General features: G+C 37.6%; 1 protein-coding gene across 2 annotated transcripts in view; it reads left to right on the top strand.

Moving 5' to 3' along the window:
- Positions 1 to 15777, top strand: part of KCMF1 (potassium channel modulatory factor 1) — a 67564-nt gene that overhangs the window by 32265 nt on the left and 19522 nt on the right. Inside the window, exons 2-3 of one of the 2 annotated variants that reach the window (XM_044772756.2) lie at positions 10711 to 10878; positions 14523 to 14662. In XM_044772756.2, coding sequence (XP_044628691.1) covers positions 10711 to 10878; positions 14523 to 14662 — 308 coding nt within the window. Of the gene's footprint in view, positions 1 to 10710; positions 10879 to 14522; positions 14663 to 15777 lie in introns of those variants that run through there. The other variant, XM_070511880.1, reaches the window with a different exon arrangement.

Raw genomic sequence — 15777 nt, 5'->3', positions numbered from 1 at the left:
TAAGTTCATGTGAAATTGTCTCCTAATATTCTTTCAGCACAAATCTTTTACACTACAATAGAAAAAGCTGTCACGTGCCTTACTTGACTGGTAATTTATCACATATACATTGCAGACATTTCTAGCTCAAATACCATTAAACAAATGCCGTTAAACAGTATGTTTTCTACTCCCTCCCTATTCATCTTGTGGTACACTGAGGATTTCCAGTTTTCTTCCCCTTTCCTTTAAACGGTTGTAGAAAATCAGTTTAAAAGTGTTTAAACCATAGGCCAAGAAGTTCTGGGGTGGGGAATACTGTTAAGTGTGTTTCACCCTATAGTTGTTTGAAATGACATTCTTCTCTCTCACAAGTGTATGTAGTCTGTCTTTCCAAGCAAGAAGTCCCCTACTAATGTTTGTCCTTTATTGGCGCAGTGTGTGATGGGAAGGCACTCTTAACAGCATCTTGACCCTGCTGTCAGTGCCCCGTAGTATAGTCTGCGTTATCGCCTGTGAGCTGTCTAGCATGTCCAGATCATACACTGTGCTTGGGAGAAGTCATTCTGTGAACACTTAGCTTGAAACTCAGTGACTAGTTTATATTTTAGCAGGAATTAACAAGTATGGGATATAGCATCTAACCTGGGGGCCAAAAAAAGGTAGTTTTATTCCAGTTTCACTAAGTCAACTATTTTACCCATTTATCCCTCAACATAAAACCAACTGTCCTGTCGCCAAAAGCTATCTTCCATACTACTTTATAAGTTACTGTACAAGTTGAGTTGGGATGGGGAGTTTGTCCACGTTGGGTTTGTTTTTTTGTTTTTTTTTAATGAAACATTTTAAACATATAGAAAGAAATAAGGCTTTGCAGATACAGGCAAATCCCACTTTATACCCTTTCTTGATTTCATTCTATTTTCTTCCCTTTCTCTCTACCTCCCAGAGGTCATCACTTCTTGCAGTTGGTGTTAATCCTTCCTATCCACATTTCAGTATGCTTTCCCATATGTGTGTGTGCATAAACAATTATAAAGTATTGTGTTGTGTATTTTAAAATTTACATAAATGGTTCCATACAGTGTATATCCTTTTACAACTTGTTTTTGTGGAGACTTACGCATGTTGATATGAGTAGGTCTGGTGGTTCATTGGAGCACAGTGTTCTAGTACTTCATTGTGTGATTATGTCGTGTCATAGGTTGTTCACTGTGAAGATGTATGTATGCTAGATTTCCTTATATTTTTGAAAAGACCAAAAATGCAAAATTATAAATTTGAGTCCTGTTGATATTCTGCTGTGATTTGAAAGTGAGGCCAGACATGTTTCTAGCTTACTGAAATTTTAAATAAAGGCAATGGTAATGTTTTAAAACGTTTACCAGTGTAGGGCATGGATTTTCAAAAAGTTTGAGAGAACGCTACTCTAGAGCAAGAACTTAGAAAATAGCAGCTTTAGCTAGAGCTGTAGTTGATTGATTATCACCTCTGGAAATAAATAAATATCCATAAGCACCTGCCTCAAAAAAGTAATTCTTGGAGGCTGGCCTGGTGGCATTGTGGTTAAGTTTGTGCACTCTGCTTCGGTGGCCTGGGGTTCTTGTGTTTGGATCCCAGGCATGGACCTACATATTTCTCTTGATCAAGCCATGCTGTGGTGGCGTCCTACATAGAAAATAGAGGAAGACTGGCACAGATGTTAGCTCAGCGACAATCTTCCTCAAACAAAAAGAGGAAGATGGGCAACCGATGGTAGCTCAGGGCCAATCTTTAAAAATAAATAAATAAAGACATCCACTCTGAAAAAAACAGATTTACTGATGTCAAAAGACATACTTCAGTAGGTAACCCGTTCATCTTAATCACTGGTTTGCCACTAAATGGCTGTGTACCTTTGGAGCAAGTTACTTAGTGCCTATGTGCCTCAGTTTATTCATCTGTAAAAGAACTACAGTTCAGTGTATAAGCCCAAGTGCCTGGGGTATCAAGGTCAGTTAAACACTAATTACTTATTGAGGGGGTGTTGCTGAGTAGAGATGAGCTGAGGAAGACTCTCTCCTATGTCATATTATACCTTTTTACATGTTTTAATTTTTCAGACTGGCTCTTACAGGTTTGAAATTTGATGTATTTTTTGTTAGTATTCTCCTTTACAAGTCTCTGCAAAATATTCGTGTAATCACTAGATATTTTTATAAAAATATCACTTTGTCTTCCAGACAGTTGTCTTTTGGGAGGGCTGGAGCTCTCTGCCTTGCCCCGTAGACCTGCCTGGAGGTCTTCAGAGCAAAGCAGTAGTTTGTCTGCAGTGTGCATTGTTTGAAGCAACCGAACTGAAGTGCGGATATTCATGAACGTATTGGATTTTTATTTTTGGTTTTTACATATAAATTGTTAACGTAAAACCATGGCCGATGAAAACCTGTTTCCCACCAACAGCCCCGTCGTTTGTTACAGCTTGCCACCAAGCTCTCCTGGGTGGTGGATGATGCCTAAAAGTATTTGGTGCAGCATTTTTACCTACTTAATTTTCTTTCCTCCTGTAGGAAACAAGTACCTGTTGTCAGTCCCTTCTTTCTCCTTTCATCATTCAGTCATTCTTACATCAAGAAGTCTATTATAGACACACATTAATCCCTTTCTCTCTTTTTGAGCCCTTATCTAATTACTCTAGGAAAATGTCCCCTTCTCTTTTCATTCACTTCATTCATTCTACAGATATTCATCGAATTCCTGCTTTGTCCCAGACACTCTGTACACACCTCCTCTTCCTTCATTTTATGTGAGAGTCAGAAAACAGCTCTAATCATGCTGAGTATAATAGAGATTGAGTAATATAGAAGCTTCTCTATTTCCAGATAAGAGGTTCTGAAAGGCTATTCCTAAGCTCGCTCATGAGCAAGTCCATTGTTACTAAGATAGGTTTCTGTTTGCAAGCCAAGGATGCATTTCTATGAAATAAGAGCATAGACTAGCCCTTTAAAACCAAGCAAACCAATCAATTGTTCTAAAATAGACCAACTTCTCTACACTGAAAACTTTTAGATGTGAATTAAACTTCCCTCTTTAACAAAGTATATAGGGAACTCCTTCAGTATAGTGTCCAACCCTGCCTTTCTGTCTACTTTGTTGGGCAAATTGAACTGGCTTTGAATCGTCCATAAACACAGTAGTAGTTTTATTACACTTCCCAACTACCTCATGACTCTGTTGCAGAAATTAGTAAAGTAACGTATGTAAGTTGTCTGGCATACAATAATGATAGAAGTTGCTCCTGATACCATTAGAGTATAAGCTCTGTGTGGCAAAGATTTTTATTCACTGCTATATCCGTAGCAGCCATTTTTGTTCATTGCAGTATCCTGACACATGGTAGATACTCAACAAATAAAGGATAGACAAATGCTCCTTATTATCACATATCACTGAACTTGTAGAATTCCACCTGAAAACAATACAGTAAAAGTAAAAAAGCTGAGTCCCAGCGCAGAAAGGGTTGTTTTAAATTGCCAGGTAAGTATCACGGTTTCAAGCCAGTATGTTAAGTGTGAAGGACATACGTACCACAAAACCTACTTCCTAAGCTTCTCCATGTTTCCTCTACTCTAATGTTCCTCTCGGTCACCTCATTCTCTCTCTGCTGAATCTTGCCCTCCTCCAACTATATACTTTCTTTTTCCGAACCTGGAATCTCTCTTGAATGATATGTTTCTATGGGTCTCTCTACCCAGTCTTCTCTTCTTGAATCTCTCCCTTAACCACGTGGCATAAATTTTTTAAAATAAACATGTATAGAGTTACATGTATGTTTAATAGATTTTGGGGGGTTCTGTTCCTAATTCTAAGAATAATTAAGTAGGGGGTTATTTATTTATTTATTTATTTATTTATTAAGAAACAAACTCCTAGAGTTACTTTACCTTTGCAAGGCATGATTGTATTTTTCCTGTGATTCTTTAGTAGAAGGAGGGAAAGATTTCTACTCCTGGTCTAGGCTCCTAGCTTGTGAAGCATTATAAAATTTGTCTTAGAGGCCAGCCCTGTGGCATAGTGGTTAAGTTCAGCTCTCCACTCCAGCAGCCCGGGTCCACAGGTTCGGATCTTGGGCACGGACCTGCACCACTCATCAGCTGTGCTGTGGCAGCAACCCACATGTAAAGTGGAGGAAGATTGGTGCAGATGTTAGCTCAGGCCTAATCTTCCTCAAGCGAAAAAAAAGAAAAGGAAGATTGGCAACAGATCTTAGCTCAGGGCCAATCAACAACAACAACAACAAAATTGGGCTTAGATTCCTTCCTCCAGCAGTTTTGGTCCTGGAAATATCCTTTTACCATCTTCTTTAATTCTGGCTACTTCTGCTTTTCACTAAGTTACTGTAGTTCATTTCTTTAATTGCTTTTGTGTTCATCTGAGATACTCTTCAAAGGGTTGCATGATTTTTCAGCCACCTAAATGCAAAGAGCCTCTTCTTGGGAATTCTCCTTATCATTGTAAAGTTACTTTACTGCAGTTCTCAATATTAAAGTTATTGTTTAGCACATATAATACATATACACTCTTTTGTAAAAAGTCACACTTACTAGAGATGCATGGGCCCTCAAGAGATAATACTTAGACATTTCACTGAGGTAACAAGAGGGCCTTCTTCCCAAATTACGTGGCACCCAGAAGTCAAAATATATTGTCAGTGGCAAGTGCTGTGTAATTCCAGACCTTCAAATTCCAGGTGGGGCCGACTTCCTGTTGCGTTCTTTTTCACTGTGTTTCTTGACAGATAATCTCCTTTTTGTTGACCTTTCCTTCCCACCATCTCTCTATTCCTTACCTAAAAATTCATTCAAATCAAAAGAAAAAGCTGTATCAACGTTTGGGTTTTTCCTCTTTAAAAAGCTATAAATAAATAAACAAACCTGTTTCTTTCATTTTTAAAAATTAAGAAAGAAAAGAAGACTTTTAAAATATTATTTCGGTGGCTTTTTAAACATCTGTTCCCACTAGAGGGCATTCTTTCCTTTGATTTTAGTTAGTAGCTTTTAGGTATTTATTTTACAGAACTACTAAATACATGGGTAAATGTTGAGAATATGAATGTGTGTAGATATACCTTTTACAGCTGGGAGTTGTCAGATATACACCATCCTTTTCATTTAAGTTTAACCTGTGCTAGTGCCAACATTTAGGTTAAACTATATTTCCTAGCATTTTTGTTTATCTTGTCAGGTGAACTCGATCAAATAGGGAGTCACAAATATCCCATCTTAACTTTATGGCGTAGCTTGTGCTAGTTTCCATTTTACAAACTAGTGATTGTCTGAACTTATTTACGACACAGTATGCTAAAACAGATTATTCAAGGATGAGTTGCATACTTTAATATTTGGTTAACTCTGTTTTTGCAGCTCGTATATAGTGTAGGGTAAATGAAACCTAAATATATTTTAATCTAACAGCTCTCAGTGCCGTCTAACACACGGTTCTTCCCCTTCTCCAGCCTTGCCTCTCAAGGTGACATTTTATTTGACAATATTTGAACTCTTGTTTCTGTTATGACATGATACTTTTCTATAGGAACTTTAATTCTTTTTTTTTTTTTTTAAAGATTTTATTTTTTCCTTTTTCTCCCCAAAGCCCCCCGGTGCATAGTTGTGTATTCTTCGTTGTGGGTCCTTCTAGTTGTGGCATGTGGGACACTGCCTCAGCGTGATTTGATGAGCAGTGCCATGTCCGCGCCCAGGATTCGAACCGACGAAACACTGGGCCACCTGCAGTGGAGCGTGCAAACTTAACCACTCGGCCACGGGGCCAGCCCCCTGGAACTTTAATTCTTAATGTCTTAAATATATCTTACTATCTCATCAGAAGCAACTCCATTCTTCCTATCAAGAAGTTGCTGATTTTACATATGCCACATATATGTTCTGTTTCAGATTTTTTAGCCTTCTGGTACCACGTAGAAGCACTATTGTCAGTCAGCCAAGGGCCTATGCGGCAAAAAGCTAACTTACTCCCTCTGATAGGAGCTCCCATCTTTGACCCTAAGGGAGCAAATTTCATTAGTCTGTGTTATAAAATGAATTCTGACAGATATACTTAGAAGGGCCCCTGTTTTGAGTGGGAAATCTGGGGTTCTTTTGAAAGCTAAATGAGATTTAGTAATTCTATGTGGGAGCGAGGGAAGACAGGATTGCTATTGAAAAACTGTGGCAAAGCCTTTACACGCTTCTGTGCTTTTATTTAGAGACTTAGAGATGCTTTCAAGTCAGAGGTGGTATGGTATCTTTATAAAGTTAGGATCTTCTATGAAGCTTACGACGACTGTTTAGAAGTATCAAAGGGCAGCACTATTATAATGACAAGGGATAGCGGGCTATATGGAAAACTATATGTTATGAAACATTTTTATTCATAGTACACTAATCACAAAAAAATCCTCTATAGCATACTTGCCGCCATAGATTATTATAAAGTGAGTCTTAAGTTGTAAGAAACCCTGCTGAAAACTTAACTTACCTAACATAATGATCGATGGTATGACTTAAATATGTATTTGTGTTTGAAATAATGATCTTGAGTCATAAAAGTTGTTAAATGTCTTTTAGTGTTTAAGAAGTTAGAAAAACATACATTTTATAAATGATTTCATCAAAAATAGTTAATACACTTTTTTAAATCTATTTCTTTTTTTTAAGGTTTTTTTTTTCCTTTTTCTCCCCAAAGCCCCCTAGTACATAGTTGTATATTTTTCCGTTGTGATTCCTTTTAGTTGTGGCATGTGGGACGCCACCTCAGCATGGCTTGATGGGCCGTACCATGTCTGCGCCCAGGATCCAAACCGGCTAAACTCTGGGCCGCCAACGCAGAGCGTGCGATCTTAACCACTCCGCCATGGGGCTAGCCCCATACTGAACTCCTGCTGGGTTGTAGGTGAAGCCAGACACCACTCCCACCCTCACCCCTTAGGAGAGCCATGGCCATTAAGATTTAGATAACTGGAATCCCATGTTCTTTTTAAAGTAAGGATGTATTCATTCAACAAACTTTTACTGAGAATCTGCAGTCTGCCAAAAACTGTGCTAGTTTTCTACCTTGAACTGACAGCCTACAGGTTGTTATAATCCCAGCTTTGTCTTTTTGTTTTTATTTTTTTGATTGGAGGGAGAGTGGACTTTTTAAAAAATTGAGTGGATATGTGAGAACATTTGTCAAACAAGTACAAGGAAAAGAATGGTACTACAGGTCCCCTCAGCCAGATCTAAAAGAACCACCTCTGGAGGGCTCCACACTCTCCAGAGGGAACAACGACCAAAATTTTATGATTCCTTTGTTTTCCTTTTATAGTTTTACTACATATTTGACTTCCTAAACTAGATATTGTTTTTGAACTTTATACTATATGCATTCTTTGAGACTTTCTTTCACTCATCTGAGACTCTCAGAAGTCCTCACCTGTGGCTGTGATTCATTCTTTTTTAATTCGTTCTATAATGGACTGTTGATGGACCTTTGAGCTGTTAATGGCCTTTTTTTTCAATTGCATAAACTGCTGTGAACATTTTTCTGCATTATTCTGGTGGACGTGGACAAAAGTTTCCCCAGGGAATGTATTTAAGAGTGAGATTGCAGAGGCATAGAAATTGCATGTTTAACTTGACTAGAATACGAACAAAATGTTCAAAGTGGTTGTATTGGTATATGCTTCCACTGGTAGAGCAGAAGCGTTTCTCTTGCTCCTTATCTTCTCTCGCACTTGGTAGCAGACTTCTAGTCTTTTGCCAAATTGGTAGATACAAAATGGTAGCTCATGATGACTTTATTTGCTCCTTTGATGACTGATGAGATTGAGCATCTTTTCATATATTTATTGGCCATTTTTGTTTGTTCTTTGTAGTGCCTAGAGAAGTCTTTGCTCATTTTTCTATTGAGTGTGGTCATTTTCTTATTGCTATGTGAGACTTCTTACTGTATTCTGAATACCAAACTTTTGTCTGTCCTGTATGTTGCACATATCACCTGTTTCTGGGACTCATCTTTTCCGTCACTCTAGGATGTTAAAAGATGAAGAAAAGTCTTAATTTTAATGTGGTTGAATTTATCTCTTACTTTATCGTTTGGACCGTGTGTGTGTGTGTGTGTGTGTGTGTGTGTGTGAGATTTAAGAAATTGTTTCCTACTCTGAATTCTAAAAATATTCTCCTATATTATCTTCCACAGATTTTTTTTGTTTTCCTTTCATGTTTGTCTTTAAACCATCTGGAATTGATTTGTGTGTGTGGGATCTGGGGAAGAGATCCAATTTTGTTTTCCCTACATGCGGATAATCACCTGTGCTAGCAACATTTATTGTCTACTCCCTCCTTTTCCCCCTGATCTCTAGTGACCTTGCTGTCATAAAACAGATTTCAACATGTGTGCATCTGTTTCTGGGCTTTCTATTCTGTTCCATAGGTCAGTTTGTCTCTATGCCAGTACCATTCTATCTTAATAACTGTAGCTTTCTAACAGCTCTTGATATGTTAAGCAAACCCCTCCATCTTGTTTTTCCTTCAGGAGTATCTTGGCTATTTTGGGCCCTTTGCAACTTGCATAAAATTTTGAGTCAGCTTATCAAGTTTCACAAAAAATTCTTTTTGTGATTTTGATTAGAATTGTATTGACTCCACAGAACAGTTTGGCGAGAACTGACATTTTATTATGTTGAACCTTCTAGTTCATGACCTGGTATTTTTAAAGTCCTTTAATGTCTTTGAATACATTTTTACTAATTTCCTTCATAAAAGGCTATCCATCTTTGCCTAGACTTTTCCACAAGCGCTTTTAAAGAATGTTCTTGAAGGGGCTGGACCTGTGGCCAAGTGGTTAAGTTCGTGCACTCCACTTCGGTGGCCCAGGGTTTCCTCAGTTGGGATCCTGAGCGCAGACATGGCACCACTTGTCAGGCCATGCTGAGGCAGCATCCCACATGCCACAACTAGAAGGACACACAACTAAAATATACAACTATGTACTGGGGGGATTTGGGGAGAAAAAGCAAAAAAAAAAAAAAGATTGGCAACAGTTGTTAGCTCAGGTGCCAATCTTAAAAAAAAAAGAAAAAAATGTTCTTGCAAATTGCATAATTTTGGGGGGAGCGGGGGTGTTGAGGAAGATTGGCCCTGAGCTAACATCTGTTGCCGATCTTCCTCTTTTTGCTTGAGGAAGATTGTCGCTGAGCTAAGAAGCTAACAGCTGTGCCAGTTTTCCTCTATTTTGTATGTGGGATGCCACCACAGCATGGCTTAATGAGCAGTGTGTAGGTCCGTGCCTGGGATCCAGACCTGCAAAGCCCGGACTGCAGAAGCTTAGCACACAAACTTAACCACTATGCCACCAGGCCAGTCTGACATAATTTTATTATTGTGGTAAAACGTATATACCATGTGTCGGTTTATGCATGTATAATTCAGTGACATTAAGTCCATTCACGTTGTGGTACAACGATCGCCACTGTTCATCTCCAGAACTTTTCCATTAACCCAAACTGAAACTCTGTACCCATTAAACAATACTCCCCATTTCTCCTTCCACCCAGCCCCCAATAATCACTGTTAGACTTATTTTCCTATGAATCTGACTAGTTCTTCATATAAGTGGAATCATAAATATTGTCTTTTTTAATGATATATTTTTCTGTCTTTTTTGGAGTGAAGAAACACAGTATTTTATTAAATTGTTTTTTATATTTAGCAACCTTGCTTAAAATGTTGGATTCTAATAATTTAGCTGTATTTGGGTTTTCTATGTAAACAAGTATATCACATATAAATAGAAGGCTTTTTCTATTATTAAGCCTGCCCAATGAGTTTTAAATGTTAATCTATTTGTTTTTGTATCTAGATGTTGTTTGATTCATTTTCGTATCTGTTTGTTGCCTCTTTCAAGCTTTTATTTCTTTTAACCTAAGTGTTGTTGTTTGATATACAATTCTGATATAAACTCTTTGCCAGTCTGATTCTGCTGTCTGTTTCTGCTACTTCTTTCTGGTGGTGCTTTATTTGTGTGTGTATTTTGTGTTTGAACTCTCATTCCTTGGAAGTTTATTTCTGCCAGATGCTAAGTGGCAATACTAATTTAGGACCACTTTAAACTAAATTATTGACCCAAGGTGTTTGGAACCATTTGGTAGTCTGAATTTGGGCTGTTTACCTAGAAGAGGGCTGGACTTTTGAGGGTTTCTTGTTGCTTTGTGATGAGGGGGAGAGGGAATTTCACCAGGGCACATTTTGTGATCCCCTAGGGAGGATTTCTAGCTCAGCCATACGTTGAGGGTATGTCAGGGTCTCAGCTTTATGAAGAAGTCTCTGGTCAACCTTGGTCTGTGCTCTCTGTCCTTTGTCCTGCGATGCTGTGAAAATCTAAGCTCAGATTTTTACCTGCTTTGGCAAATGCCTGCCCCCTTTAGTGATTTCAGTTACCAGTTCCTGTTTCATTCAGTTTTTACCTCCTTGCTAGCTCATGAAGGCATTTAAAAAGTTGTTTTTACATTTTATCAAGCATTTTAAGTCATTTTCACTAGGAGTATAGATCAGGGTAACACACCCACCATATTGTTGGAAATTCCTGTATCATTTTACTGTGTCATTTCTGGTTGCTTGGAAAGGAAATATGGGCTTAAATAAACACCTTAAATTTTATGAAAATGAAATGGAGAGTCTCCCTTTACAACTGCTAATTAATGATTTTTTTTTATAGGTGTCAGCTGTGATGCATGTTTAAAAGGAAATTTTCGAGGTCGCAGATATAAGTGTTTAATTTGCTACGATTACGATCTTTGTGCATCTTGTTATGAAAGTGGTGCAACGACGACGAGGCATACAACTGACCACCCAATGCAGTGCATATTAACAAGGGTAGATTTTGGTACGTATTTAATTACAGCTTTAATGGATTATCATTTAAAATTTTCTGTGTATGTGTGTGAAGAAGTAAAGGCAAGTGTTGTAAAACTATCCCCAGTAGCATACGTGAGGTTCCAAGTTCCTGAAAAGTAAAATGAATCTTACTTTGATATTCTGAGTAATTCTTTCTCTTAAATCATAGTTTACTTGTTTATGAAAGCCATTCAGCAATATATGCAGCTGACAGGGTATGAAATGGAAGAATGCCTCAGTAAAGAAGAAAGTGAAACTCTTCTTGCTAACAGTGCACAAGTGTTCTTGCTCTAGTTATCAGAAAGCAGATTATTTCTGCAGTAGATTAGAAGACATTGTCACTGCGTGAGAAAAGCTATAAATGTCTCACGCTATGATTTCTTACCTCGTCGGCACTTATCCTCTATCCTTTTGGTTGTAGCCATTCTAGCGAGTGTGAAGTGATATCTCATGTGGTTTGGATATGCTTTTCTCTGATGGCTAATGATGTTGAGCCTCTTTTGTCGTGCTTATTGGCCATTTGTATGTATATCTACTTTAGAGAAATGTCAGTTCACATCCTTTGCCCATTTTTTAACTGGGCAATATGTCTTTTTATTACTTTTTTTTTTTTAAGATTTTATTTTCCCTTTTTCTCCTCAAAGCCCCCAGCACATAGTTGTGTATTTTTAGTGGTGGCATGTGGGACGCTGCCTCAGCATGGCCTGATGAGTGGCGCCATGTCCGTGCCCAGGATTCGAACCAGTGAAATCCTGGGCTGCCGAAGCAGAATACGCGAACTTAACCACTCCGCCACAGGGCCAGCCCCTATTACTAAATTTTAATAGTTCTTTGTATATTCTGTATACAAGTTTCTTATCAAATACATGATTTGCAGAAATTTTCTCCTATTCTGTGGATTGTCTTTTTATTTTTTTGATGTTGTGTTTTGAAGCACAAAAGTTTTAATTTTAGTGATGTCCATTTTATCTATTTTTTTCTTTTGTTGTGCTTTTGGTGTCATATCCAGAAAACATTGTCTAATCCAAGATGAAGATTTAAACCTATGTTTTCTTCTAAGAGTTTTATAGTTTTTATGTTTATTTCTTTGATCCCCTTTGAGTTAATTTTTATCTGTGGAATGAGGTAGAGGTCCAGCTTCATTCTTTTGCATATGGATATCCAATTATCCCAGCATCGTTTGTTGAAAATGATTGGGTATTCTTTACCTAATCAATTATCTTGAATGAAAATCAGTTAACCAGGGTGCAATGTTGGTCAAAGGGTACAAAGTTTTGTTACACAAGATCAATTAGTTCTAGAGATCTAATGTACAGCCTAGTGACCATAACATTAACAATATTGCATACTTGAAATTTTCAAAGAGGATATATCTTAAATCTTCTCACTGTACACACACATAATGGTAACTATGTAGAAGTGGTGGTTATGTTAATTAGCTTGAACTGTGGTGATAGTGGATGCATATGTCAAAACATCAAGTTGTACACCATAAATATATAGAATTTTTATATGTTAAAGATAACTCAGTAGGGGCCAGCCCGTGGCCAAGTGGTTAAGTTCGTGCACTCTGCTTCGGCGGCCCAGGATTTCACTGGTTTGGATCCTGGGCGCGGACATGGCACCACTTGTCAGGCCATGCTGAGGCGGCATCCCACATGCCACAACTAGAAGGACCCACAACTAAAATATACAACTATGTACTGGGGGGGCTTTGGGGAAAAAAAGGAAAAAATAAAATCTTTTTTTAAAAAAAAAGGGTAACTCCGTAAAGTTGTTAAAAAAAGAAAGGTCAGTTGACTATAAATGTGAGCATTTATTTCTGGGCTCTCAGTCTATTCCACTGATTTATATGTCCATCTTTATGCCAGTACCACACTGTCTTGATTACTGTGGCTTTGTAGTAAGCTTTGAAATCAAGAAGTGTGAGTCTTCCAACTTGGTTCTTTTTCAAGTTTGTTTTGGGTATTCTAGATCTCTTGAGTTTCTGTGTGAATTTTAGGATCAGCTTGTCAAATTTCTGCAAAGAAGCCACCTGGGGTTTTGACAGGGATTGTTTTGAATCTTTAGATCAATTTGGAGAGTAACAATATTAAGTCTGCCAATCCATGAACATGGGATGCCTGTCCATATATTTAGGTTGTCTGTAATTTTGTAGTTATCAGAGGATAAAGTTTTACACTTTTATGATTAAATGTATTCTTAAATATTTTGTTCTTTTTGCTATTGTAAATACAATTTTTTAATGTAATTTTTGGATTGTTCACTGCAAGTGTATAGAAAAACAATTGGTTTTTGTATATAGATATTGTATCTTGTGATGTTGCTGTACTTGTTTATTAGTTCTAATAGTTTATTAGTATATTCTTTAGGATTTTCTCTATACAAGGTCACGTCATCTGCTAATAGAGAGAGTTTTACTTCTTCCTTTCCATCTGGGTGCCTTTCGTTTCATTTTCTTACCTATTTACTCTGGTTAGATCTCCCCAGTAAAACATTGAATAGAAAAGGCAAAAGTGGACATTGTTGTCTTATTTCTGGTCTTAGGGAGAAAGCATCCACTTTTTTTACCAGTAAGTATGGTGTTAGCTATGGGTTTTTTGTAGATGCCCTTTATCAAATGAGGAAGTTCTATTCTTTTTTATATATTTATCCCCACCTTCCCCAAATCTATCTAGCAAGTGTTATACACATAATAAATGGTCAATATATATGTACTGGGTAAATATTTAAGATATTTAAATATTAAGATAGTTAAGTTTAAACCTCCCTAAAAATGAATGTGAACAAATCTATCACATAGTGAACACATCCTTCCATTTTCTCTTCTCACAAAATTGATCATATCCTCTTAAATTAGACATTTGTTTCATGTTAAGTAATGAGCTAATTTTTTGTAGTAAGGGGTATAACATACTAAATGAACTTTCAGTTGCATTTCCTTTTGTGCTCCTAATGGAGAAAAATAGACTTATTCCCTGAGATGTACTAATGAGGTAAATAAATTATTCCCACAGACTCTCACTAATTGGTCGTTCTTCAGTAACCAAGTTGGGCAGAATGTGTTATGGGAGGACCCCATTCAAGTCAGCATTGACAGGAGCTGAATGTTTAGGGCCTTTCCTCCTGTAAGAATAGTGTCTTGTATTGACAGATAGCTGCATCTCAAAGTTGGCAAATTGATCATGGTCATCTGTTCTTTCCCTCTGAGCACTTATGTTCTCGTATGTGATATACCCTGCTGATTCGTTGTGTTGACACTGGCATTGCCACAGTATATACAGAGATAAAGAAAAAATAAATTACAATAAAATTAGGACCAGATGTGACATAAGAACTACTTCCAAATTAAGTGAAAGGATAAAAAGCTGTTTGTTTTGCATTTCTCTTAAGGCTATGGTAACAATATGGAGCAGGAATTTTGGAGGGTTTCGTGGAGTCGCTGGGAGAACAAGGCTGTTTCAGATGTAAACAGAGAGGCAGCTGAGCACTCCTTGACAGAGTGAGGTTGCTGGTGGAGATTTCAGGGGCACTTTTTTTTTTTTTTTTTACATTATTTTATCATAGGATTACATTTTTATATATTTAAAAAAATCATAATATTTCTCAATAGAATTCCACTTTATTTTTCAGATTTGTACTATGGTGGGGAAGCTTTCTCTGTAGAGCAGCCACAGTCTTTTACTTGTCCCTATTGTGGAAAAATGGGCTATACGGAGACATCTCTTCAAGAACACGTTACTTCTGAACACGCAGAAACATCAACAGAAGTGGTAAGTGAAGTAACCTTGTGAATAAAATGATGTTGTAAAGTTCATTATTTCTAACATAAATCTAGGTCAGTATCATTTACCTCCTGCTAAGTGTACTGATACTGTTTGCTTAATAATCATTGAAATTATCTTCTTTTTCTTTTTTTCCTTTTGGTGAGGAAGATTGGCCCTGAGCTAATGTCTGTTGCCAATCTTCCTCTTTTTGCTTGAGGAAGATGTCATTGAGCTAACGTCTGTGCCAGTCTTCCTCTATTTTCTGTACATGGGATGCCACCATAGCATGCCTTGATGAGCAATGTGTAGGTCCACACCCAGGTTCAGAGCACACGAGCTTAACCACTATGCAGCCAGGCCAGCCCCCTAAAGTTATCTTTTAACAACAAATTCTACACATCCTAGGAGTCTGTATGTGTGCCCCTCATTTGTCCACAGGAGGCTTTCTTGCCCTGTTCTAAAATCTGCAATCTTAACCAAATTCAGGATCCCTTCAGTAAACGCATTGTGGAAAGTTTAAAGCTCCCCAACCTGCAACATATCTCTTTTTATAGTATTCTTGCTACCTGCTTAATTATTCTGTAAGGAAACCTTCACAAGGAAATTTAAAGATCTTGGTCATTTATTAAGTAACAATCTGTTGTCGTATTTCATTGTAATATTCACTGACCTTACTTAGTTTTCATCAGATCAAATCTCTTGCTTCATAGGTCAAAGCTCTGAGGTCCCTGGAAGTTCCTCCTACCCTGATCTTTTTCAGTGGCTAAATGCCAAGGACTCAGAATAATACACGCCTTGCCTTGAAGTGTTTTTGGGTATTTTACTTGACGTCTGAGTCAGCATACTTCTAACTTCAAGAAATGATAAAGTGTACCCAAAAGAGTTCCTTCCCAAACCTTTACCATAGGTGGTAACAGATAAAGTGAGATGAGAGATTAAACTGTAGTTATGGAATTTGGAGAATTTTGGCACAAGCAGCTGCACATTGCATCAACTAGTAAGTGTCTAAGTGTACTAAAAAAAATTAACTGAAACTCAAGAGAAATAAAGTAGTGTGTGCAGGGACATATAGCTAGTAAGGGGCAGAGCCGGGTATGTGAACTCAGCCAGAGTCCCTCTGG

This window comes from Equus asinus, chromosome 6 (assembly GCF_041296235.1).
Source record: "Equus asinus isolate D_3611 breed Donkey chromosome 6, EquAss-T2T_v2, whole genome shotgun sequence".
In the NCBI taxonomy this organism is placed as follows: Eukaryota; Metazoa; Chordata; class Mammalia; order Perissodactyla; family Equidae; genus Equus; species Equus asinus.
This window is presented reverse-complemented; position numbering and strand designations above follow the sequence as displayed.